This window comes from Haplochromis burtoni, unplaced genomic scaffold (assembly GCF_018398535.1).
Source record: "Haplochromis burtoni strain Fernald_Lab_line unplaced genomic scaffold, NCSU_Asbu1 Contig_116, whole genome shotgun sequence".
Taxonomy (NCBI): domain Eukaryota; kingdom Metazoa; phylum Chordata; class Actinopteri; order Cichliformes; family Cichlidae; genus Haplochromis; species Haplochromis burtoni.
The window spans coordinates 1,288,565-1,315,856 of record NW_024582477.1 but is presented as its reverse complement, the minus strand read 5'-3'; the positions used below and the strand labels follow the sequence as shown (position 1 = coordinate 1,315,856).

At 38.6% G+C, this 27,292-nt stretch overlaps 1 protein-coding gene across 2 annotated transcripts in view; it reads right to left on the bottom strand.

Moving 5' to 3' along the window:
* calcr (calcitonin receptor) overlaps positions 1–27,292 on the bottom strand; it is a 64,764-nt gene that overhangs the window by 18,985 nt on the left and 18,487 nt on the right. Inside the window, exons 2-16 of one of the 2 annotated variants that reach the window (XM_042223648.1) lie at positions 18,072–18,139; positions 13,365–13,515; positions 12,850–12,957; positions 10,973–11,058; positions 10,732–10,870; positions 10,524–10,634; positions 10,216–10,328; positions 10,021–10,093; positions 8,733–8,843; positions 8,465–8,577; positions 8,182–8,347; positions 7,982–8,092; positions 7,784–7,896; positions 5,520–5,611; positions 2,325–2,451 (exon numbers count right to left, since the gene is read on the bottom strand). In XM_042223648.1, coding sequence (XP_042079582.1) covers positions 2,325–2,451; positions 5,520–5,611; positions 7,784–7,896; positions 7,982–8,092; positions 8,182–8,347; positions 8,465–8,577; positions 8,733–8,843; positions 10,021–10,093; positions 10,216–10,328; positions 10,524–10,634; positions 10,732–10,870; positions 10,973–11,058; positions 12,850–12,957; positions 13,365–13,515; positions 18,072–18,116 — 1,659 coding nt within the window. In that variant the 5' untranslated portion in view covers positions 18,117–18,139. Of the gene's footprint in view, positions 1–2,324; positions 2,452–5,519; positions 5,612–7,783; positions 7,897–7,981; positions 8,093–8,181; positions 8,348–8,464; positions 8,578–8,732; positions 8,844–10,020; positions 10,094–10,215; positions 10,329–10,523; positions 10,635–10,731; positions 10,874–10,972; positions 11,059–12,849; positions 12,958–13,364; positions 13,516–18,071; positions 18,140–27,292 lie in introns of both variants that reach the window. The other variant, XM_005928567.3, reaches the window with a different exon arrangement.

Genomic DNA, 27,292 nt, shown 5'->3' with positions numbered 1-27,292 from the left:
TGGGTTTTTTGCTGTATGGCACTTTGATCATCTAAAGTTCTTTTTTAAAATTATTTAGGACCGTTTTAAAAATATTACAGATTGCAAGGAGGGTGTTTATTTTTACAATCTTTTGTACGTTTTTTAAACAACATGTTGTCAGTATTTATTGACTTGGAGGGACTGAATGCGTTTGATTTTATGTGGCAGTAAAACAAAAAATATGATCCTTTTCTGGAGTTACTGAATCTCTGCAATAACAGCTTTTAAGAGGCAGCAAGCAGCAGCTTAACAAGCGTTTGTTATTTTGATTTCCACAAGTAACATACAAATTTATGCTCAGTCCTGATATCAAGGAATTCCCACAAGACAGATTTATTACCTCTACCTAAGCTGACCTCAGAATTTCAAACAATTCACAAAAGACAAAAAGTTAAATGGAATAAAAAGAGAATCTAAGGCACTTGGAAAGAAAAGCAACTAGATTTCTTCTTGAAGACATTTCAGCTCTCATCTGAGAAGCTTCTGAAGAAGTGAAACGTCTTCAAGAAACTTAAAGAAGTCCAGTCACTTTTTTTCCAAGCTATTTTGGATTCCCACGACCTGGATCACTGAGAACCTACACAGGGATAAAAATAGAGAAACAAAAACTGTACGTTGATTGTGTAGCAATTCCAGGATGTTGCAGAGCAGGATCTGTTTTAGAAAAACTCAATATCAAGAAACAGACCAGATCTCACTTTGTGTGTCCTGCACATCAACTACAATTAAAATAAAAAAAATGCTACCACAGTGTTCACATTTTTATTTGGCTTTGCATAAATTGAATGAAACTATAGATTATTATAAATGAATGAATTATAATTATATACATTATTATAATTGTAAACTAATTACTTAATAATTAATAATTCATATGAATATGTTATAAATTAAATACAAATACATACATTTGCATGTTTTGTAACCAACTTGTCCCTCCTGCATGGTGTTTTTTTTTCCTTTTCCTAACAAGCACTAGTGTCTTATAGTTCAGGTTTGTCAGTGGGTCAGTCAGCCATGTGATCTTGGTTATATGGACAATGAAATACATGGAAAACAAAAATCTAATAATGCTATATAAAGTATTCAAAAGTATTTTTCGATTATAGCTAAAGACTTATTATTATTATCTTAATACGCTAAACTAAAGACAGTGCAGTCGATGTTAAATCTAGCAGGAGGGGCCTAGCACTGGAACTGAGGATTTGAGTGTGCTACCGTTAGCATTTAGCAAATGTCACGTAGCTGCTTCCAGGACCTCCAGATGTCCTAATTCACAAGAATAAGTTTATTTAAAAGTACTTAGCACTTACTGAACTGAAGCGTGTCCAAAAAATATTGAATGAGCCGCTGGTTACAGGAACTGAAATTGTTTTCCTTGAGTTAGAGCCATTCACTATGACTCAGGGTTGATGTTCACTGTGCAGTGCATTCATACTGTACATAAATGATTTTCCATCATGGTCCTTACGTCATAGATTCGTTAATAGAATTATATCTTTAAGCATGTTGGCATTATGTAGTTTTGAAATTGGGGTGGATCTGAGTCTGCACTGGTAGAGCACACAGTAGCAGCCTGTAAACCAAGGTAGGCACACCATAAAGCTTAACCTGCTTTATCATTCTTTTTTACTCTAATGGGAGCACAATTTACAAAGGGAACACCATGCTGATTTAAATAAGAATTGAGAATAGTGATCATGACCATAAACTCATCAGGGAAACTTTTCATTGCAGTCATAAGTCAAGTGAGCAACAGGGGCGTTTCCAATAAACTTCTGCACAGTCTGCAACCAGAGGAGTCCCTGCATTAAGACATAAGACAGGCTTTCCCTTCCCTTTTCAGACTGAAAGAGTAAATGATTCACTTTACAGGTAGAGTTCAGGTAATAAATGTGTCACTGTTACAGGTTGTTGGTCATCAAAGTTGAAGCCTGGGAAACCATAACCCTCTCGTGCAAACCTCTCTAATAGTCACTCTTTTATGATTTTGTGTGTTGGGGAAATCTTCTGAAATAAATGTTGAAGGTGTTCAGGTGACTTTGTGCTGTAAGTATAGCTATCTGAGGAATAAGGTCCTGTCGTACAGGTTTAAAGACCAGTTGGCAACCTGGGGCAACCTCCGGTCATTAGGGAAAAGGTGAATTATAAAACCAGTTGGTTACTGGCCATCGCCTGATGAACTCAGTCACAAAGAAGGTGCTGCACCAAAAACCTTGTCATTGCTTTGGTCACTAGCAGGTGACAGCTACCAGTAGTTTACATGGAAGTTGCGGTAAATACGTAAGAGAGGATCTACTCACTGGATTTCTGGCCACCACTTCAGGATTGTTGACAACGGCAATGAGGTGGATGAGAGTAAGGGCAGAATTGAGCACGAAGGAGCAGAAGAGGTTCTTGTGGAGGGTGATCCTTTGGCAGCTCAGACTCCTGCGTGCAAGGATTAATTAAAATGCTGATAATACTGTTCACAAATGTGGAATAAAACCTTTTCAGTCACACACAACATCAAAGAACACAAAAACTTGGTGCAACCGATGACACGCACAGGAAAGAGAAGTGACTAGCAGGCTGATAGTTTAATGAGATGTGAAGTGTCACATAATTGTTATCTTTCATCTCAAACGGATTTTTTTTGCAGCTGTCAAAGAAAAAAAAGTGTGGATCAATGAGCTGGATTGTCTCTAAATGGCCTGAACAAGCTAGAAGTGCTGTTAAATAATGCATAATGGATCCCAAGGGTGCATTCACATTAGCTTGACTGGCCACTCAGGATTAATAGCGTAATAAAATGCATTACGGGCAAAGTGAAAACAACTATTAGAATCAAAGTCACTCATATCAGTATTATTATTATTGCTTTTGATGGGTTTTTTTTCTTGACAGCAATCAAACAGACTGCATTTCAGAGCTGAATGGAGTCCGGTAGCAAATTGCTTTTTTACAGAACATACCCTCCATTAAATACCCATTTTACAGTTAAATAAGTTGTATCCATATACCTCTCATGGCCAATTTTATCTTTGATGACTCATAAATCCCCCTGAGACCAATGAAAGCACTAAATGTCCTGAAAAATAGCATAGGGCAGCACATTTTCACAGTGGCCATGTAAAAATATTCAGGCATTTTTCTTTCTCCAGTTCCTGACAAAAAAGGAAATGTAGGAATTGTTCATTATTTATGTAAGTTTTATTTATACAGTACAGCCCATTTCATTACACGTAAACCCAATTTTCTTCCCATAAAATTTTTTTTAAAAAACTATGTAGTTTATATAGGGAGGACTTATCAAAAATGGGGCCATGGCAGCATCGTTCAACTGTCACAGGTCCCAATGTATCTGTCAGAATTTCCACCAGCCCCCATTTTTCCACAGAAAACTGGAGTATTTTTATCTGGGAATCCTGACAGCGTTGATGTAGAGTTGTAAATAACAGAGTAGCGACTATACAGCATCACATACCACTGTGAGCTTCACATCTGGATCTTATAATACAAAATCCAGTAATTTAAATGTTTTGGCAGTGAATATATTAAGTAATGGCTGCAAAGAGAGGAAAAAAAAAGATAAGACGGTTTCAGCCAAACACCTTGTTATTTTATTGAAATCTTAATTTGTTAGGACTTTAATCTCGATGAATCTTGACTGGCCACTGAATTGCTCTGCAGCTGAAGAGTTTGACTCTCGGTGGGTCAGCGGGTTTTGTGATTATGCACCTGCCCCAAACTCGGCCTCTAGATTTATGAGTGCGTATAAAACTTTGCTGCACAATAACGTTCTCTTACAAGAACTGTTCTGGATAACAGCTGTGTTTAGGAGGTCAGCAGACTTCAGCACATCAAAATTTATAACTGCAACAATCGCCAACCACAGGGCCAACAAGCCAGTGTTTCCAAATATTGTTTCAGAATGTAAAAAGCGTCTTTTTTTATTTGTCGCTGCTTCAGTTAAATGGGAAGCCTCAGTTCTTTTGAAATAACACTGATAAGCTCCTCACTTCCCAGAGAAACGTAAAGTTTCACAACTATTTTGTGGCACAATCATTAAAATATTATAGATTATTCACTGAGTATTCAATTTCTTTCCCGCTAATCTGGTTTGTTATTCTTAACTCTTATCTAATTGAATTTCAGCTGAAGCACACTGCTTAACTTTGTATTCTCTTCCGCTGGGATTAAGCATCTGTATGGATGAACATCTATAATGAGCAATAAACTCAGGTGCAAAGCACCAACACATTCTGCTCAGAATTTTAACTATGCACAAAAAACTGAAGATGTGTGAGAAAGTAAAGAAATGATTTACACATTCTAGAAGTAACCTTAATGACTCAGACAAACTAAGAAATAGGAAAACTTAGTAGACTAGTATTACTTTACCTTACAATATAAATCCACATGAGGCTATAAAAATAAAACTGAATTGAATTGAATTGAAATATTGGTTTTCTGGTGATTGCACAGACGTTTTTTAGGCCAGAAACAAGCTGCAAATAGTTGCACTGACCAACTAGTTGTCTAGAGGCTGAGACTCTCAACCCCTGGGCAACCACCTTGGATCACAATGGGATTGCCAGAGTCATCAGGGTTGCCAGGTCTCCTGGTGGGAGTCTGACTCAGACCAAGTCCAACACTCTCAGATTGGTGAGTTGCTGCAAAAAAAATGCTGATTTAAAAACACAGACAGATTGCCAACATGTCGTAATGAGTCTGAGTCAGTCTGTGCTGAGGAGTGCAACTCATCTGTGACATCTGTGTGTCTTTGCTATCCAGCTGCCAGTTGTTTTTATTCGGGTTATGTTCCTATGTAGATCCTGAGTGATGGCATCATTTTGCTGTTAAATCACCATCCTGTAGCAACTATGTCCCTAATCTGTTTCAGATTTATGAGGTTCTGGGTGGACCCTTAAGTAGCTAATGTAAATTTACAATTTCTGCCAGTTTATCACAGTGAATCACCATATTATCCCAAACAAATTGCATTTAATTGCCAATTTGACGCTACTCAATCACAAACTGATAGCATACTGACTCTGTTTTAATGCCACTTTATCACCATTTTGATGCAGCAAAGTCCCTTTGAAGATGGCAACTGACTGTGAGTGGTCCTCAAAGACAACAAGTTCATTATAGATAGTTCTAATAATTGTGGTTATGACACATCTCCAGCCACTGTTTTTCCTAGTATGACTATAGTGTAAGAGAAACTGCAGTGTCAGATTGATACTTTGCATTAATTTATGACAGGGAATAATATTTTTATTACAGTCTGTCTCATATTTTGCTGACTCCAAATAAGGCAAAGACAAGAATCGTGCAAATAATGAGTAAGGACAACATCACTGTGCCTGTCAGATCATGTCAGGTAAAGATGATGAGTCATTAAGGATGACAACACTACCTATTAATCATCATTGCGTCATCAAACTACAGTTGCATTCTCACAGTGCTGCAGTCTCACATGTAGGAAAGATTCATCACATTGAATCTTTTACCTGAAGTAGAAGAAGATGGCCAGAGAAATAAGCAGGGAGGCTATGGATAAAGCATGGCCCACGATGGCCATGTAAAACAGGATGTAGGCGGACTGTAAAGCAAAACAAAAAAACACAAAGATAGAGATACTGTGTATTACTAGACAAAAAGAACATGTTTTCTTATCGACAAGCTAACTTTCAGGTCTACCACAAAATTCAGCTGAATTAATTTGATGGTTTTTACTTTTAGGACAAAACGCTCAACAAGAAATGTTGTTGCACTTTCACAATCCTGAACCCGATTTCCAATACTGATATTTTCAATGATAACTTTAGTTAGTTTGAGTAAAAAGGCAAACAGGAGAAGGAAAACCATTCTCATTATTTTCCAAACTAATGCTGTTAGCTTTGAAGTTTATTCATGTTTATTCATTATAACTTTCTCACACAGGCTTAGAGATGGGTTAGCAACTGCCTGCCAATCACTTGCCTATAAGTGAATATTCCCTAAATAGCTGGCAATCGGTTTTCGGTGGTTGTTTTCTGTTGCTAAGTGAAAGTAGTCTCAAAGGGATCCCTTGTAATTGCTTTGGTCACTAGAAGACTGCAACAGCTGCCTGTCGTTTGTAGGTAAGACTCTGGGGCAGCAAACTCTTTGCAAGCGATTTCACACCGCAGCCTCCAGTAACCACCTTCCAACTAGTCGGGGAACGCCTAGTGACCAAATTTGAGAGGGCGCAATCTACTTCTCCGAGAAGTCAGAAGTTAATCAAGCATAACGTTCAATATGTTTGTGTTCAGGAATGCAAGTAAATAAATGAAATTTGGCACCTTAATTTAAAAATAATAATGTGCTTTACTATTTAGTCTGCTTTTTTGTAAAACAATAATTATAATTTAGCATTTGCAGCATAATTTCAATTAAGGAGTTTACGTATACTGGTGGAATAACAATTACCAAAGCATAAAAATGACTTTCTAATTACTAGTACTCTTAATTTAGGGCAGCTAATACATAGACCTTACATTGGGTCTGATACATTTGTTAAGCGCCGTGTGGGAAGAGGTAACTTTACACCATTCGATTCCATGTGTTCCCAGTGAGGATTATAATTTGTCAAACAATAAAACATAATGGACCACAGCTGTGCAGCCCAATCGAACAACAATAAATTTGAACATTTTAACCCCCCTACGATCAAACACACATGTAACAGAGATAAACAAAACCTGACTTTTCTACTTTTCCCACAAATATGAATCTTTTTAAAAAAAAATTCAAGTAAGAAATTAACTGGAGCTGAAAGAGGAATGTTTGAATCAAGATAAAATATTATTTGAATGACCGAAGCAGGTAGAGGTATCAATCAGTCAGTTATGATTAGTGCTGCAAACATTTTCTATCTCTGGCACAATTTAATCCCCAGGTCTAACTCTAACACCTTCTGTTCACTGTATAGCCAAAATATCCATTAGTAAACAAAACAAATTGCAATGACAACAAAATTGAAACGGCTTTTGGGAGATTATGAATGGTCAAGGTCAACAAATCCAGAAAGATTCCAGATCCAAATTTAAAGCCAGCTGCTGAACATTTTTGCACAAACACAAATGGTTTGGCATAAGAGTTGATAATAACATGCTTGCCCATAAAAGAGGCACAGTCACTACTAATTAAAACATTTCCAAAATGTTTTACTAAAGTTCAAACAGTCCATCTGGGTGTTTGTATTCCCAGTGAGAGTTCTGTGATGCTCTGGTCTGGTTTTCATGTGGAAAATGTTGTTAAAGGCTTCGTTTTGTAGCCGTGGGCTGTTGGTGATGAGAAGGTTGTTAATATGTGAAGATGTCGTCGTAACACTATTACTAAGGAGACTTCCTGTGACTGTATAGCCTGTGGCACAGGCTATTGGGAAGCATTTATTAGAAGCAAGCTTCCAATAAATGCAAACTCTGTTTGTTCAGTCAAACAAAACCTACTTTGTCTGGACTTGGCCCCATGAGATAAGACCATTACATGTACAAATTCTAACTGTAAGCAGGTAATAATGTAATTTTAAGCCTTCCTGCCTGTCATGTAAACAAATGCATCAAACTCATGCGTGGTCTGAAATGTCAGCTATGCTATTTTAGATCAGTATCACACCAGTATGGGAGAGTTATGAATCTTGGTAGTGCAGAGCCCCTGGCACAAAGGAAACTATTATGCTGACCCATCACACTGTGGCCACAATGCAGCAGATTAATGATAGCAGAATAGTTTTAAATTTGAAATAAATTACCTTCAGCTTGGCATTGGTGTTTTCATTGCAGAGTGTGTAGTTAGACCAAGTTCTGTTGGTGTCCGGGTGACGAAACCACTGCCCGTCCTCTCCACAATACTTGGTTGCTTTTTCTGAACATATCGGTCATGAACTAAGTTAATCGCTTCAAATCAAAAGAACTTGAAAGAAGCTAAATGCTTCAGTCTTGCTGCTTACCCGTAGGGTCGAAGTCATGAAAATAATTAGGGCAGTTTTGGAAAGTGTAAGTTCCCGCTGGAGTGTCGTCCCAGCACAGCCAGCCATCCCAGTTGCGACTGCAGTACAAACCTATAACATCGACGCAGTGTGATGACACTTAAACATTAAGAGGGGAGTAGAGAACCCCAGATTTTCTTTTCATTTGATATTCTTGTTACCTGATTTGTTATAAGGCGGATCTCGATTCATTTTCTCGAAGCATTTGTACTGGTTGTCGAGGATTTTTTTCCTCACTATTTCCTGCTGCTCCCGATTAGCCGTGGGACTGACCGTGGCCTCGTCGGCACCGTTGACCTCAGTGTCCCTGGAAAACTGGGCGGCTGCCTTGATTTTAGTGAAGTTTAATATCACACATACACACACAGAGTCATGCTCAGTTAAACTAAACAATGACCAAGGAGAAAAACGGTATGGAATAATTGCACTTTATTGTTACATTACCTTTAACTTGTCTTTAGTGTTGATGGCACAGAGTGTATAGTTGGTCCATGTCTTGTTGCTCTCTGGGTGGCGAAACCACTGCCCATCCTCTCTGCAGTACCTGGATGCCCTTTCTAAAAAGAATGCTTATGTATAAATATATCGCTGTACACAATTTAACACTCATTGAGTTCTTTCTTTAAAAATATAATTCATAGAAGACGAAAAAAGGTTAGCAGGAAAGCAGCAAATCTTTAAACAAGCAACCATGTTGAATTTTACCACCTACCAGTGGGGTCAAGGTCAGAAAAATAATCAGGGCAGCTCTGAGAGACAGTGGTTCCTGCCGGAGTGTCGTCCCAGCACAACCAGCCATCCCAGTCACGGTTGCAGTACAGTCCTGTAGGACCCACAAAACATGATAGCAAATGTGTATAGGTCTCAAATTCACATGGATAAATGTGAAACTTATAATTACAGGGAAATCTCACTGGCTAAAAACAAGACACACTAATATTTACTTGGACTATCTTTAGGTTTGATGCAGTCACTTTGGCATTGTTTTGTGCAACCTCACATTTATTTCCATCTTGAGTTGCATTGTGTTTTAGACAAGATCTTGTACTGACAAAGGGAGCGTTAGCCTGCTGGGTACAGTCTTCTCCACTGCATCCCAAAGATTCTCAGTGGTTTTAATGTCTTGTGGTCCATGAACCACTGTTTCACAGTTTGAGCCTGTTGAATGATGACGTTGCCATCTGGTGAATATTCAGGTGGTCATTTGAGCTCTGTACAACTGAAGCAACCAGAGATCACAACACCTCCCCCACTGGGTTCTACGGTAGGCATTAGGCACGAGCACCTCATCCACCTTTCTTTTTTTACCGTTCTTGTCCATCAGTTTTGAACAGGGTTAATCTGGACTCATCAGACCACAAGACTTTTCTGTTGCTCCAAAGTCCGATCTTTATGCTACCTGGGAAAATGAGGCTTTTTTGCGATTCGCTTCACTGATAAGTATTTTTTCTTAAAGCTGCACAACTGTTCTCTTTTGTTGGGAATGCTCTTACTTTCACCAGTAAACATAGCTGTGAGTTGTGCTGGTGGATTATTTAAATTTTTTTTTAATGATTTGATGTCACCAAACATTTACATAACCTCTGATCACTTCACCATATTCAGAATTTTTTCCCCGATTACATTTCTTCCTCGTAGCAGTCCTCCCAGGTTTAAATAATGCATCGGGAAGTTCCTAATCCAGCTTTAGTAATTTCCGCAATATCCTCATTGGTTTTTTTTGCTTAATGCAGGTGGATAATTTGACTTCTGAAACCGAGTAACATCTTATTCACAACCATGGGATGCATCACCAGACATGGCTGTTTACGAACTTGGAAGCTACTCACTGCATCCCTTGAGGTTAAATAACTTTCTGTAAACCAAAACATTAATCATCATCATCAGAAATTATCCAATGGAAGGTTCTTATCCAATTATTTTGTGAAGTCCAGGCACTGAATTTCTTTGGCCAGGTAGTGTAAAAGCTCAGCACTGTGTAGAAGAAAGAATCAGTTTACCTGTTTTTGTAGACGGTGGCTCTTGTTTTATTTTGAGGAGACATCTATATTCACTCTCAAGCAACTTCAGTTTCTATGCGGAAAGAATGAAGATTTCAGCTTTAAACAGTACTGAACAGACAAACTGAGGACCATGTGCAGGGACCTGTCAAATAAACACACATCAAACAGTTTATTACATTCAGCACATGTTACCCTCTGCCTTTTCTCATGGGTGGTTGCACAGAGCGTATAGTTGGTCCAAGTCCTGTTGCTGTCTGGATGTTGAAACCACTTCCCATCTGCTCCACAGTACTTAGTTGCCTTTTCTGTAAAGAATAATTCCATCACTAAATACAGGCGCTTTTTACTATCCATCCATTCATTCATTTTCTTCTGCTCATGGATTCAAACCGAGGACCTTACTGTGTGGAAACAGTGTAACGCTTCCTCTTCTTACTTAGATGTTTAGATATTGTAACAGTTTATCAGATGAGCAAATCCTCTTGAATGTCTTTGCTCACCTGTGGGGTCGAAGTCACCGAAATAATCAGGGCAGTTTCGGGAGGCGTACGTGTCCGCTGGAGTGTCATCCCAACACAACCACCCATCCCAGGTACGACTACAATACCGCCCTACACCAGGAAAAAAAAGCAAAGAAATGTTTACAGGCCCATTATTCATAAATTTGCAAGCCTGTAATGCAGATGCTGATGAATGTGATATATTGACCTGGTTTTCTATAAGGTGGATCATTCTTCATTTTCTCTTGGCATTTCTTTTCATTGTCAAGGATAATTTTCTCTGTGCTAACCCCTGGAGCCTCCGTGGTTGGCTCTGCTGCTGCATCCCTTTGAAAATCAGGGATTTCCTTCTGGGAAAGAAAAATATTAGCCTGCTGCATATAGAAACTGATGCAAGCTTTGTCTTGTTCAATCACTTTCAGAGAAAAAACAAAACAATGATCAATTACCTCTAATTTGTCCTTTAAAGTTTGTTGACAGGTAGAGCCAGTCTGGATCCAGTTACCTGATTCATCACAATATTTGGTCATTTTTTCTGTGGAAAAAAAAGGAAAAAGCCTCACTGGCAGTGCTACAACAGCATTATCCATCAATAATTTTCCTAAAAGCCTCATATACCATATTAAACGGCTTACAGGCACAGTCTACTGCTCCTGTTTGTTTAGCAGAGAGTTCAGTAGAGATTCTTTGTATGCTTTGGCTGCGTCTTTCAGTGTTTTTCAACAGTAAAACATTGGCATAGCCCAAACACATAAATCTAAACCCGAACCTTGGCATTATGAAACAAATGCATTTAACTTAGCTCGAAAAATATCATCAGAAGTTAGTCACATAGAAATGTCCACATTTGGAATAATTGTACGGTCATTTCATATACGTCAGGTTTTAAACCACATGTAGTGGAGATCCATGGCTGGACCTATCAGTGAGATCACTTTGTTCTTGACATCAACAACTGCAGTCCGACTGCCTAGTCCTCTCTGGCAGCTCATTAACTGTTCAGCAACCACTTCCAACTGTACGTCTTCCCAAAGACCTCGTATCAGCAGCGTCAGCTTTCAAGGAGTCATGTGGGTACCCAGGCATTTTGGGAAGATCCTTTATGAGCCGTCTCTTACAAAAATGGCTTCTCTGTTCCCACATTCATGTTCTCGCTCCCTATCCATCTGTCAGGAATCGAGCGTCCCTATATATTTTTATAATTCCTCCCTTTCTTTTCTTTTCTTTTGCTTGTCTTTTTTTACCCTTACATATTCCTCATTCATCTCTCTGTCCTCTCCTTCACCTCTGCTCTCTTCGTCATATTGCATCTCCTAAATCAGACATGACTTGAGTCTGGAGTTCTTCAACTAGACATTATTGAACCTTGTACTACTCACAATGTAAAAACTGCACATTCTTTGGAAACGCTTAATGCTGCAATCCCAACATCAATTGTACTTATATAATCACAGTCAAATTCAATATGAATAAATCTGTTTTTCTATCCTGCCTGACTCAAAGAGTACAGTAGGATCGTGTTTTACCTTGTTTACAGTGTATTAATCTTTTCTCTAGCATGTCATACAGAAGCAAATATGATTGGGCTTTTTCATGAATCTGCAACCAAGTAGTTATGCAAAGTTATGCTTAATCTCTACAGACTAATATCTTTATATAAGTGCACATAATCTGTAGGCAAGCAACAACATTTTTGCTATTGGAATCTTTCTGGTTTTAAATTTGTAGTGTCCAGAAGATTGGCCAATCAAATTTGAGCATTTAAGCAAATAGTTAGTATGAAGTTAAAATGTATCAACATTAATAAACAATGAACAGAATTGAATTATTGGCTTGGATATCTGCAGGTTACACCGAAACCAGTTGCACAGTTGTGCTTGAATGAAGATGGTTACCGTCTTAAGATCGTATTACTAAGCTGAGGCTGTGTGATAAACAAAAGCATTAACCTTTGACCTGAGGAGGGGATTTACGTAATACATAATAGATAATCTGCCTCAGCTAAATTTCACATCAATCACTCTATTGCTTTATGAATAAAACTGATGATACTTAATGGCTGATGCGTGGTTTCCATGCATCAGCCATTAAGTTTAAGACATATGTCTAAAAATAATTCTGTTATGCATAAAATTCATAAAACCATACACTAAAACTAAGCAGAACTCCGCAGCTGTGAAATTTTAAGTCCTTACAGAACAAAGTTAAGCAAGCTATCTGGCCTCTGTGAGACACGATTAGCCATTTTCCCGATGTTACCCAGCAGGTCTCACTTCAGACTGCCTGTTGCTGTAAATCTAGTGAGAGATGCGAAAAACGTTCTTACCAGTCGGGTAGAGTTGAGGATGATGCGGACAATTTTGTGTTACTGATGTCCCGGCTGGTGTCTCATCCCAGCACAACAAACTATCCCACATGTAATCACAGCGCACCCCTCGAAGAAGGAAAAAAAAAAAAGGGGGGGGGGGGGGGTAATTACTATCATAAACACTTATTTTTCTTACATAAGTATACTATTAAAGAAAAAACTTAAAAAGGGAAAATGTCCTTGTCTTTTCTACATTACGTTACAATTTAAAAAAAATTTGTATTATTCATTTATTTAGTCAGAGTAATATAATGTAAAATAATGTCTCTACAGATGTGATTACGTCTTACGGCCTAAACTTTAAAAGCCCTATTGGGCCAGTTAGCTTGCAGCAGTACCACTATCATCTTTAACAAGAACACAAACATTGTTCTGGTCCCATTCAATAGTTTTACATCACTCCACCTGCAAAGCCCTCCCAGAGTTAATGGATTTGGTCTCAAAAAGCCTGAAATTAATTTGGGACCTCTCACCAGTTCTGCTTTCTTGGCGGCCTTTGCGGGACAGCTCGAGACATTTGTATTGACCCTGGCTCAGCGCCTGCACACTTTGTCCCTCTACAATGCTCTGCTGAGGACTGAGCGATGGGTCTGAGATTGAGTCAGTGCCTTCCGCTGTCCTGCACTGTGGAGACAACATGAATTAGAGTTGAGAGGAGGACATGCCCTACACTAAGTGCAATACGTGCCGTGGCCAGGGAAGCATCATTGTGTTGTTTGCGGTTTCTGCTCTGATCTACATTTCTTTGATCGTCCAAAAAAAAAGGTAAATATCATCTTGAATGGTGATGTAGGTTTCAATTATAATATCTCAGAGTTTTATTATGCTTGGATAAAGATGTGCATTTGGATAAAGGATAGAAAAAATGAAAAAAAGTCAGCATGGAAAGTTTTTGAAGCATCTTCAAAGCTTTTCTGATGAGGATTTCACTCTGCTTTGAAATTCTACTCACGCTCCATTTGTGTAACTCATTAAAATGTTTGCAAGCTCACAAAGGACGTTAAGCAGCTGACTTTCTCCCAATGAATCTTTTCTCTGCTCTATTGTTTGTGTTTGGAGGTAACATTAAAATGGAGAGCCCGCTGTGTGAAATGCTGATTCTGATAATGCTGTTCACTGAAGGATAAAGAGCCCATCTTGCTGTGACTTATCTTCCTTCTTTTTTTGGCTGAAAATTAAGCCTCTCGAAGGCTCGTGCACTTGCATTTTCCAAATTCTTTGTGGAAATTTAGTACTTTGCTTGGGAGATTGTGTCTACATATCACAAATGAGATGCAAACCCACAATCCCCTGGTTGTCTGTGGAGGAAATACAAATTGTGACTAGATCAAAGTGTCGTCCTTACCTGTACGATAAAAAGTTTGTAAAAAAAAAGAAAAATACAAAGCAGGTTTTTAAAAAGTGGCTTTTGTTTGAGAGCTGATGTCCCATGTAGCAGTTTAGCAGCCGTACATATGATGTCACTCCAAGCATTGAAGTAAATGACGTCATACATACGACCACCAGGCCACCACCAGTATCAACAGCTGAGCTGAATGAGAAAAAATAAAACAACTTCGCATGTCATGGTCTAACAGCTTCATCACCTACACAAGTCTTTTGTATTCAACATGACAAAACCACACAACACAGAAACACGTGGCAGACCTGCACAGGTACATCAGGCATAAATATTTAGCTGGAAGACCTCGTCCTCAACTCAAGCAGAAAAGCAGGCTGGGAAAGAAAACATCCATCTCCCTGCGACATTGAAGAATACCAAATGATTTTCCATAAAGCCCGTTGACTCAAAAAAATCTGTAAAAAGTTCAAAATTTTTCACCCAGTTGGTGTTGAAGATCATTTTATTAAGACCTTAATTATTCAACTAACCATAATTTGTACAAGCTCCACTTCAAAGTTTGACTTTTGATTGTAATACCTTAATAGGGCACATCATTACATGATAGAACACCATGCCAAAACATGTCATCCCTATATGACATACGGTTTGTGTTACGCTCTGTGACCGATGATTACAACAGCCCCATTAAGCTAATTGATGACATTCCTCAAAAGCTGGGGCTGGGGAAATGTCATAGCTCTCCAAGGTGCATTAAATATCTGATCCTGGTGTTCAGAAGAGCCCAAGATCAAGATTTGAGGTCAAGATCTCCATTAAGAGCTTTCTGCTGTAGGCTGTTGTTTATATGGCACTGCTATTGGACATTCATATAATGTCCAGAGATTGGTTAATAATACGAGATTATTGCATTAGGTTTTATTTCTTTTATTGCCTCTATTAACCTCTAACAGGAAGTTTACCTCCTGGTGTTTTATGCATAGTGAATCTTTAATCCATTTTTCTTTGATAAAGATCACAATTTCTACTCTCCACTGCCTTTCATTATTTTTTGCTATACGTGTATAGCCTTTATTTTGAGGCCATGTACATAGCGGCACAAAAGTGGTACAAAAATAAAACCAAAACTAAAAAGTGACTTCTTTCTGTGGCTGATGAAAGGATGTGCTGTTATCATAATGACAAATAACTTTATTAACATAGCACTTTTCAAAATTGCCATTACAAAGTGTGTTACAAGAGCAACAGAATAAATCCAGAGTAACAAACGTAAGAAATAAAAAGACAATTTAAAGCTAATTAAAGCTCAAATAAAATCGGGCAGAGCCTCGTCATTAAAAGTAACCTTGTGACTGACTTCCCCAATCCTGTTCCAGAATGCAATCGTGCGGTTAAGTGCTTTAGACAATGAGACCGTTTTTGTTATTTTGACTCTGAGCACCAACACAATGGATTTTAAATCAAACAAACAAGATGTGATTGAAGTGCAGACTTTTAAATCAAGGTTTTACAAAAGTATTGTATTAACTGTTTAAAAATCACAGACATGTCTATACATCGCCCCCAGGCTTCAGAGGCTCAGAGTAATTGGACAGTTGACTGGCAAGCAGTTCCATCTTCCCTCATTATTTTTTTTATCACAAATTAAGGAGATAAAACATCTGGAATTAATTCAAAGCGTTGAACTTTAATTTGGTAGCTGTTCACTTTAGCTCTCCAAAGAGGAAAAAAGAGATGTCGATATAAAGACAAAGATCATCATTAGGATTGAAAAACCAAAATAAACTTCACAGAGAGAGAAAAAAAAACTTTAGAAGTGACCAAATCAGCAATCTGGTGATTCTTAAACAGAAGGAGCGCAGAGGCCAGCTCAGCAACACCAAACGGCCTGAAAGACCACAATGATGTGGATGATCACAAAATAATTTCCATGGTTAACAACAGCATCCAGTTATTTCAAGAAAAATTCAAAACTCTCAATGAGGTGGGCGTGTCGTTGTCAGTCAAGAGACACCTTCATTAATGTAAATACAACAAGGTGAAAAACACTGGTTAACGCTCAAGAAAAAGAAGTCCCGACTCTGCTAGAAAATACCTTAAAGACCCCATTGAGCAGATGGACGGATGAAAACAAAGATATTGAGGAGAAAAACAGCTTGAGTGTATTGCATCATCTGTCAAACACAGTGGAGGAAATGTTATTGCATGGGCATGAATGGCTGCCAGTGGAGCTGGGTCACTGGTGTTTACTGATGGCGTGACGGCTGATGGAAGCAGCAGGATGAATTGTGAAGTGGACAGGGCTATATTCTCTACTCAGATTTAACCAAATGCTGCAAAACCGATCCAACAGTGCATCACAGTGGACGTGGATAATGACCCAAAGCTTACTGCAAAAGCAACCCAAGAATTTCTCAAGGCAAAGAAAAGGAGTATTCTTCAATGGCCAAATCATTCACCTGAATCTCTGCCTCCACTTATGAAAACTGAAAACAGAAAGACCCGCAGTATGTCATGGTCCCCCTGTCCTCTCAGGTTCTGAGTTTCTTTCATTCTTTTAATAATTATAACAGCTTAGATTTGTACAGCACCTTTCAAGAAACCCAAGGACGCTTTACAAAAGAGTATAAACAAACGATCTTCTCCATTTGCTCCATCTCTCTTCTCTCTATCGTGTGTGTGGGCTTGAGTATTAACTTTGTTTACTCCTCCCACAAGTAGATCCTCATCTGCTACCAGCAGCAGTATATAACCCTTGTTCTCCTCTCTGTTTCTTGTAGGAATGACTAATTTAGACCTCTTACCTTATTTGCTTGTTAACTTGGTGACCAGTGCGCCATACTTACCTGACCTGTCCTCCTTTTTTTGCAGATTGTGTCCTGGTGTGCCTGCCTGACTTACTCTTTTTCTCACAAAAAATACTTACCTGTGGGTTTGGAGGGAACTTACCTGCACTAGCGTGTGTGGAGAATATGTCGCAGTAAACACAGCTGTGGAAAACAGAATTTTACCTGCAGTTCTACTCGTGAAAGCAACCAAAACCAAGCTCTGCCTGCAAGCTGAGAGAACAGTGAACAAGTGGTAACTGGATTTGAACCTACAAAAAGAGAAAGATTTGAAACCCAGTGTTTCAATATCAACTTTAGTAGTGTTGCGAAACGCTGTAAATACTTACCTGCTGTGAATTCAAGAGTGTTAATCAAAGCCTTTGAACTTTTTCCAGCCTGTTGCACCAACCATGAAAAAGCAAGTGAAGGCTACTGCAGTAAAGGCCTGGCAGAGCATCTCAAGGGAGGAATCCTAATTTGTCCAATTATTTTTGAGCCTCTGAAAATGGTGTGCTATGTATGAAGAGTTAATGTAACACAAATAATAAATTAAACCTCTTGCACTAAAGCTGAAAGTCACGCTTAAATCACACCTTTTTGATCTTTTGATTGGAAATCCACTAAAATATTCATAAGTTTAAGAAATGACTTGTCCAGTGTGTCTTTTTGCATCTGAAGATGTCATTTTACATTAAAACTGTTGTGATCTTCTGCATAAAGGGCAAGGATCAGCTATATTTTGAAGCAGAAAATGCACATCTATACATATATATACTTGGCTCATTTATATTGGGGGATATTTAAACTGGGGTAGTTCTACAGTTAATTTTACAGGGTGAGTGAATTTGCTGGTTAAAGAAAACCACTAGACCACAACATATTATACATCCCTTTAATGAGAATTGAATCTTGTTCAGGAAACATGTACAGCATACAAAATTGGCAAAGTGAGAGATAGGGCCTTCAGAAATATATGCCATTGTACATCCTTGTGTAAAAAGTGAGCTTACCACCAGGAGAAACCAAAGGATCCAAATGGAGCCCATTAACCTCATATCTTCCTCTCACAGGGAGATCTCTAGAGAGAGGGAGGAGAACAACATGTTAAACCTATCAGAAAAATAAATTGTCTACCGTGAAGGTGACTGACTAAACAAACAGTGTGCTGTTTCAAATCAGGATTACAGCTTCTCAGGAGAAAACAGTCACAGCAATCAGTCATCTGAAATGCAAAACACTGCAGCAGCGCTGCAGTTTGTGACATTCCACACTCCTCGCCTTTGTGCGCGTGCCTGGGAGATGGTGAGACAGCGTGTCTGTCAGGATGCGAAACAATGGCATAAAAGGAGTAACTTTACATTGTGAGAGCAAAAAGAATGACGAAAAGCAGAAACACATTCGGACCGAAATAGTTGATGCTCATTAATCATTTTGCGCTGAGCCTCTAGCGCCGCAGGACGACAGGAGCTGGGCGGACGGTTCAGTAACCGAGTGCATGTGAGATTAAAATTCTCTTCAGGTCTCTTTTCTCAGGCTAACAGAGTCCCTGTTGAAAACCCATCATTCTGCAGTTTGAACAGTTACAATGACCCACTGGTTGTTCTCCACACCCCACAGTGGCCCAGGGGGTACGATACGCATGCATGAGCCAGTCCAATAAATCACCATGAAAGGACAATTTATAGTATTTGTTTGGCTTCAGACGCACACGGATGGTAGGCTACTTAGCTTTAGGATGACAAATATACCTGGATCAAGAGTGTAAGTCTAGCGATGCTGATGTCTGAACAGGAATCCCTTGAATCTTTTCCAGTTCTTATGTTTCGACGTTTCACTGGTTTCCTTTGATGTGACCTGTTAGTGTTAGACTTGATTTGAACATTTTATTGCTGGCTTTTAAAGCCCTTCATGGTCTGACTCCTGTCTATACCTATGAGATGTTAACTTCATATGATCCGGGCCGCTGCTTGACATCTTCTGACCGAGCCTTTGTTAACGGTTCCAAAGGCTTTCATTAAGACAATGGGAAACCAAACTTTTTCTTTCTGTAAATCTCTTTTTGAATCACACGGTTTATCATTCAGTTTTCTATAGCTGCTCATGGCTTTATCAAATCTTTTTCACTTTTAAGACCCAAAGACTGTATCCTTCTTTTTCTTTTGATTTTTAAGTTATGTTGAATTGTTTTTAACTCTAACTCTAAATAAAAGTATTTTACAAAATTTTACAACTTACAGTTTGTGATTGAGAAAACAGGAAATGTTTTCTACCAGTCCCTTTGTGGAAATACATGCTGACATTTACTGACTAGTTATATGTATATATATATGTATATATATATATATGTATATATATAAAGTAAGTTTTATGCTCATGGCCACAGATTTTTTGATAATGCAAATCGAGTGTAAACCAAAGCTCAGTAAACACAAATGACACAACACAATAAGACTGTCACAGATACACTGATCCATTTGAAATTTGGGGTTTTAAAAATACAGAAATCCAGAGCCCACAGAGGTGATCTTAAATGTACAACTTGGGCTGAAAAACTGCTAAAATCCCACAAATTAGGTTTAACCCTTTAAAGCCGGTTGGAGGTTTTGCGTAACTATTTTTAAATCCCGGTAGCACTGCAACCACGTAAGTTAGCGCAATAATTTTTTTTGCATATGAAACTGGAGGAGTTGTACTTACATCTTATGCCATCAGCTTGTCCTCGGTCACAGTTTCCTTCCACATACAGCTTTGCAAAAATTGCATAAAAGCACTTGCAGCAACAAAAACATAATATTCCAGAAACGCGGTTTTACCATCAGGGCCTTATGAGCCCTGGTGTTTTTAAAAGTTATGTTTGACTTTATGACATTCTGTGTCATTTCTGGGATGCTTTGGACTCATATTGCACTGCTGTTATATATAGTTTAGCTTATTTTGATGCATATGCTGTTTTTTTGGCAAATTTGCAATATAATATTTATTTTCGTTTTTCCTGCAGTATATGAAAATTGGTGTATTTCAAAAATAAAACTATGAAGACACTCAAAATAAATTTCCTGTGGTTGGAAACTATTTTGTGCAACTTTTTTGTATTTACAGTTTTGAGAGATAAGCCTCTTAAATTTCTCTAACTAGAAATATATGTTAAAAAAAACAAAAACGGTTGTCAATTTTTTTGTAGTTTATTGCACTTTTTTGCAATTTATGTAATTACTATGCACTTAATGCATACATATTATTAAAATGTGGGCTATAATGGTTGTATTGATGTATATCAACTTGAAATGCTCCCAAAAATGGCACTACAGCATGTAAAACTATAATATAAGCTCTGGCGGATTTGGGTTCTATGGTAGGTCTTAAAGGGTTAAATAACAATTATAAATAATAATAATAATGAGTTAGAGAATGACTGTAATTAGCCCACTCCTAATCACCAAACATTTTCAGTCCAAGCCTAAATGCTGCTCTATATTTTCCCAAAAATAGACCAGAATTTACTGGACTATTTTTCTGGGTCCACCTCAGTGTCTAAAAGCTGAAGATCATAACGACAAAGCAGTTTTCACCGCTGCTTTGAAAAGAAGCGGGGAAGGAAAACAAAGAAGCGCACAAATATAGCGATCATTAGGAAAGAGATGAGACATGACAGGCGAGGGAGAAGTATGGATCCCAAAATTGCCTCTAGGAGCAGAAGATCCATGAACACTACTATTACTGCAGCACAGAGGTTCCACATCAGTCACTTATCCTGCTAATCACCACTGGGTGATCACGCGCATGTGAATTTATCTAAAAGTGGATTAATTGCATATTCTGTGAGGCAGAGACTTTCCACAACGAGTCAAATAACAGTTAAACGCTGTTAGGACAAATGACATTACTCACTTCATGCCAAGTAGAAAAGGCATCACTGAGAACGACTGAAACTGTCAGGCAGGAAATAATGGTATTGTATTATTTCAATTATTTCATATATTTTATGTATGTAAAATAGGAAAGCACTTTAAATTTTAAATGCCACTTTTAATGGCTCTGTGAATATCAATATTACTCTGTCTGTAAAACGAGGATAGAGCTACAGAAGGTTTTTAGGCTAGCATAAACACTGGAAACATTGGGTATAGCTAGCCATTGTCCAAAGTAAAAAAACAAACCAAAAAAAGTTAATTTTTATTTTTTTTAGATGGTAACAAGAATTCAAACAAAATCAGAAAATACACCTATGGACAGGTTTTTAAGGCACCTATTGCATAATTGAAGTAGTGGAGAGCTGCTATGTAGGCATTGTTATAAAGATTATGGGAACTGGGTGTGTACTCGGTGCCGGGTAGGTAGTTGGGACTGTTTGAGACATCAATAACCCCTGGAGCATTTCAACATTATAGCACACTCTCTGCCCATCAATAATAAATTTGCACATTTCAAATCTTAACAGCTCTGCTTCACACGTGACAGGACTCAAACTCAAATCTCCAGGCTATATTCGACTTTCATCAGGGAAGAGGTTAGGCTATCCTTTCCCATTAGCTCCATGTACGTGTCTAAAAATAGACCCCAGAGCATTTTGTAGGCGGATGGGTCCAATGTGATAAGAACAGTGAGGCATGAAGCTCCGCACACTCCCCGTAGAGAAGATGAGAGCGAGCGCTCAAACAGGATGAGGGGGCACAGAGGAGAACGTAAACAGTATAACAGCGCTGTTTAGGACTGGAAGCTGATGCAGAGCGAGCATAGCTGCAGCAGGTTAGGTGCAACATTAGTTATACTCTAAATAAAATACAATAAAATACAATGAAAACCATTTATTTTCACTTTAAGGGTAAGCTAGAGACTAAATGACTGTTAAAAGCAGTATGTCTTTAGCTTTTATATATTAAATGAATTCAAAATGATGACATCAGCTGCTTCTATTATGTCTTTTGTCTTTATTGGTGATTCCAACAGCAGATTTCTTTTAAGCTTAGAATCTAGATTTGTGCCTTTTTTATTTAAACAAACTGCAAACGTGTAAAGGGCGCAATGTCAACTTTGTGTGTGCTGCTTCTTATTGGAAATTTATGTGTTTTCCCTCCGTTTTTCCTTCTCCTCCTCTCCCCTTTTCTGCCTCTCTTTATGTCGTCCCTATATCAAACTGACAGCAGCAGACAGAGCCACCCATCTCTTCTCTTTCCTCATGCAGCGAGCGGTCACAGGCACTGTGACAACACAGATTTGTGCTGACATCACATCGGTGATGGAGGATGCGGCGGCCCGATGCAGCGTCTCCTCACTCACCGTTTCAGACCCCATCGCTCAGGCTGAAGGGAGCAGGCACACAGACGTGCTCTGGCACGCCGTTGCCAGGTTGCGATAAATGAGCCGGATCATGATGCGAGCTCAGGTGGATTAGTCTGATAAACTGACAGATTGTGAATGTTACCCGCAAGGCCGTTGTATAATTCTTGCTTAAAGAGCAAAATATTTGAACTGATTTATAAACTGCATGATCTACAAGCTGAGGAATTTCCTTACTGCTACTCAAGTTTACAACACATCCATAACCGCACTTCCCAGGAAGTTTTATGTATACTATGTGACGACCTCCTGTGCTGTCAAAGAGAGTGATAAAGATTAGAAATAGCGTGTGGATGATACATCGTACATATACACATTAAATAAGAGACAATGTTCACTCATTAAGAGTTAACAATAGAATCAGTGTATATCCAGTATTTTGGTATTGGTGGAAAAATACAGTGGCCCTGAGAGGCCAAACGGACTGCAACTTAAGAAAACAACAGCAATAAGAAAAACGCCACAAAAGCACACAAATCACAACGGAAACAGGAAAAACGGAAATATAAAAAAGAAGAAAACAGAAATAGGAAAAAAATGATTTCCAAAAGCACAAGGGAAGTGTTTCTGGGGAGACAATAACCCGACGGACCAGTTGCAGGAACCAAAACATGCTAGGTAAGTGTGTTTGTTTCTCATGATTCATATAATACTGATGATGGATTTTTAGGCTAATAATTAAGCTAACACACTTACCTCTCATCTTTTCTTCCCTCACAAAACCGATAGATCCTCCACTTCTTTTAAGTGTCTCCCAGCGCAATTCTTAGCATATTTTGGTTCCTGCAACTGGTCCGTCGGGTTATTGTCTCCCCAGAAACACTTCCCTTATGCTTTTGGAAATCAGTTTTTTTCTATTTCTGTTTTCTTTTTTTCTTATTTCCGTTGTATTTTGCTGCTTTTGCAGCGTTTTTTTTATTGCTGGTGTTTTCTTAAGTTGCAGTCCGTTTGGCCTCTCAGGGCTACCGTAGAAAAACTATACACACATGCAACAATACATAAATATTCATATATAATCCTTAAAGCGCCTCATAAAATAAAGCACACTGGGATAAAATAACCCATTTTCTTAAAGGTAATCTATGAAGCTGATGAAGTAATGTTACTGTGTTATATAGCACAATGAGGTCTGTCTCTTAAACCACAATATATCAATATATTCCTACATTTATGTGAAATCTCTTTTTTTCCTGCAACAGTAAGCAAACTTTGTGGATTCAACGCAGCTTAAATCCGTCACTATAAAAGCCTGTTTATATCATTCAAAGCACAGAATTCAATTTCACAGATTGAATGTTTACCAGCAGAGTTTTCACAACCATTTCCTCCAATAAATTGCATCGCCCTGGGCGAAAATAAATAAATAAAAAAAAACGCCTTGTGATGAATAAGTACATATATCGCCAGCTATTTAAAGTCTCTGCAAGTTTACTTTCAAACTATAATAAACTTTAACAAGACAAAGCATGCCAACAAATAAGAACAAGTAGAGAAAAATCCAGTGAAAATAAAAACCTTTGCGCTGCTTTGCCCGTGTGGACTGATCAGTCACTTCCAACACTTTGCTATGAGTCACGTTTTAAAGTTGAAAAAATGTGAAAAGACTTGTTCGTGTTTTTTAGGTTTATCCTCTGTCTAAAAATATACCAAATGTTTCTCCAATTAAGGTAAAAAGAACAGCTAGAGTTGTTTCCTCTCCATGCATTTACCTCCTCCACCGCCTCCATATCCCACTTTTCTCAGCGTTCTGATTTCCTCTCTGGCCTTTATTTTCGTTTCCATATATCTCCAGCTCCTTTAATCTTTTCCCCCTATCACCTCCTTTCTCTATCGCTCTCTTGTCCGCCTCCCCCTGTCTTCACTCCGGCTCCCCCTTCTCCTTGCCCTCCTTCCTTTCTCTTACAATCTCCTGCTTTAAAAAAGCTCTGCCTTTCCAGCTTCTTTTTCAAAGCTTTTTTCTCTCACTCCCAAGGCAAGCCTAAAATATATGTCAGCTAAAAAAGTGGTTAAAACATTAAACAGCTTCCTGTTATTTTTTTTCATCTCACTTGGTTGCATTTTAGAACAGTGCTATTGCTAATTGTTGTTCCGCAGCATATTTCACAGAGAGATCAGAGAGCACACACATCAGCTAAAATATATACTCCGGTGAAGCAGCGCACTACTGTTTATACTGGATTAATATTATAGTCATTTCTCAGGAGTGGGCATGATGCTTAAAAAGTGCATGTATGAACACGTGTGTTTTAGTGTACAGATGGAGCCTGTTGTGTAAAGTCCTCTGAGTGCTCAGAGTATAAAAACACTACATAAATAGAAGTCCACTGTAAGGTGACATTGAGGGTCTGAAAGGTGCCTATAAATAAAAAAAAATGTATTATTTACCATAGTTTCTGTAGCTTAGACAAATGAGACTGTTTTTCAGTGTATGGGGGATAAAATGCAGTTAGAGCACAAGTGGAAGTTAATGGCTCCGGCTTGGGGTGTAGAGATTTTAATACGGTACTAAAATAAATACCAGCGTTCGGTTAACTACATTGATATTACAGGCAAAATGATGTCTAAAGCAGGCAATTATTCCACGTATGCGTTATCTCGGTATAAATACTTTAAGCTCTTTTCCAGTATACAGACCAGATTATGCTGCTGAATATCTCACAGCGGAAAGGTTAAATATTTTACAGACATGAGAAATTACTGTTGTGTGACCATGCACCTGCCAGTAATGATGCATAATGACAGACATTCATTAGTGTCACTAATTTCACTTTACCTGTCACCATAGAATGGCTATTAACTAACAGGCAGGAGCAATTAACTTTTCCCAAGGGACCACATGAGAAACTGGGACTGTTGTGGAGGGCCACACCACAACACTATTAGTGTTGCACCATTTTCTTCTGTTGCAATGAAAAACCTTAAAAAACATATATATGTATTTGGGCATACAAATTTTTCTTATTTAAACTCAAGAAATATTACAGAGCAAAACTTGATCCGTTGTGAAGACTTTGAATTTGAAAACATTACAGACCGAGCGCACTGCAAAAAAGCAACTCAAAATTCAGATATAAGCTTGTTCTGTAACGTATAGACACACTCTACACATTGTGTTTTTGCGGAAACTTCTTCAGCATTTAGAAGAAAATGAAGTCGACATCAGGCAGTGCTTTAGTCCTGATGTTTCTAAACAAGAAAAGGAAGAAACTGAGATTCCTGGTTCATCCAATTCTCAGGAGAAGGCAGCAGCAGAGGAAATTTCATGGTTTTTCATGGTTCAAATGAGCTTGATGTGTGCATGTTTTGAGCTAGAAGTGCACTTGTTGCCATGTGCAGTGGTCTGATTGGTCACATTTGTTTATTCAGAATGGGAAAAAAATCAAGCTCAGTTCAATAAAATAAATTTTACAAATTCATCCAGTGAAATTACACGGTCAGACTCACGTAAATATTAACGCACAAAATCTTTGCACAGATTTTACATGTCTGGTGTGTAAAGTCTGGAGAGTTTTGAGGGCAGCTTATTGTGGCGGCCCTCCACAACAGTCCCGGTTTTTCATGCAGGCAACACTCTGCTGAGCCCAGAGAAAATGAATTGTACATATTAAGATTATTCAGGGGCTGAAAGATGGGAGCTGATTTTACATGAAAACGCACTTGAACTTATCTAAATTGCTGTCAGACAAACAAACAAAAATAAGTCGAGAATCGCTGTTTCATAGGATCATCATGTGCCACTGAGTCTACACCACCCACACAGACCATCCAGCGGGACTGTCTCCTCGAGCAAAACCAAGGCCGCTGCTGATTCTGTGGTGCGAACTGTGGATGACCAATGGAAGACCAAAAACGTTTTGACAGGGGGACTCATCTCCATGATGAGCAAACAAATCAAGATGCAACTGAATACACAAAGCAAAAGTGATTGTACAGTTAGCTCCTCCAGCACAATGTGTCTCATCGTCAGGATTTCCTGCATGTCTCATGCATTTTAGGCATTCTACAGTAGTTCTCTGATTACCTTTCAGTGAGTGCACAAAAGAGATCTTCATTTAAAATCCCTCTCTTCACCCCACCTCCCCCCCACCCCCTTCTATTAAAAGCCCTGTTGTCTGCACTCAAGTGCCTTTCTGAAACCAGGCCTGTTATTTAGCAGCGAAGTGGCAAGAATATGGTAAGAGGGGGATGAAGCAAGGAAGCATTGTTTGGTCTGTGTTCCAGCTGGTCGGGACAAGTCTCCTGTAATAGAAAGACTCTCCCTGGCTCTGTGTAAACAGTTGATTTATACCTGATCTTTAACTCCATGACGTCCCACACACTTCCTCTCCTAGACTAGAAAGAAATTAAATAGGGAGACAGTAGAGAGAAACGAAGAATTATAAAGGCAGGTAAAGAAGGGAGACATGGATACAAGGAACAGGCCTCTTTTGGGAACAGTCTATCATACTCTAGACTTCCAGATACAGTTACTTAAACTGCTGCCCATGATTCCACTGTTTCAGTTTCTTCTAACTAAAATGGTCTCTTTTAAAGCACCAGAAGCATACATCACATGTTTATTGGAGTTAACTGGTGTTTGCCAGGCAGATGGGGAGCCATCTCAGCATTTCCCGCACAGGGTTTAACTGTGACTACATGGAACAGGTTGGAGGCTCCCAAGCCACTCTTCAGCTCCAACAGCTAATAACTCAACTGTAATGAGCAGGCAAAGGTGTGCCTGTGCATCTTAAGGACAACTTTTCTTTTTCCCTCCATCCCAAAGTGAAAATGCTTTTTTCCCCTCCATTTTTGTCACATGCCTAAACTAGCCTAAATTGGGCTTTACAGTGGGGTCCAGCAGTCTGCCCAGACCATGCGTTGGAAGGCTTTTTCACTTACTGTATGTCTATAAATA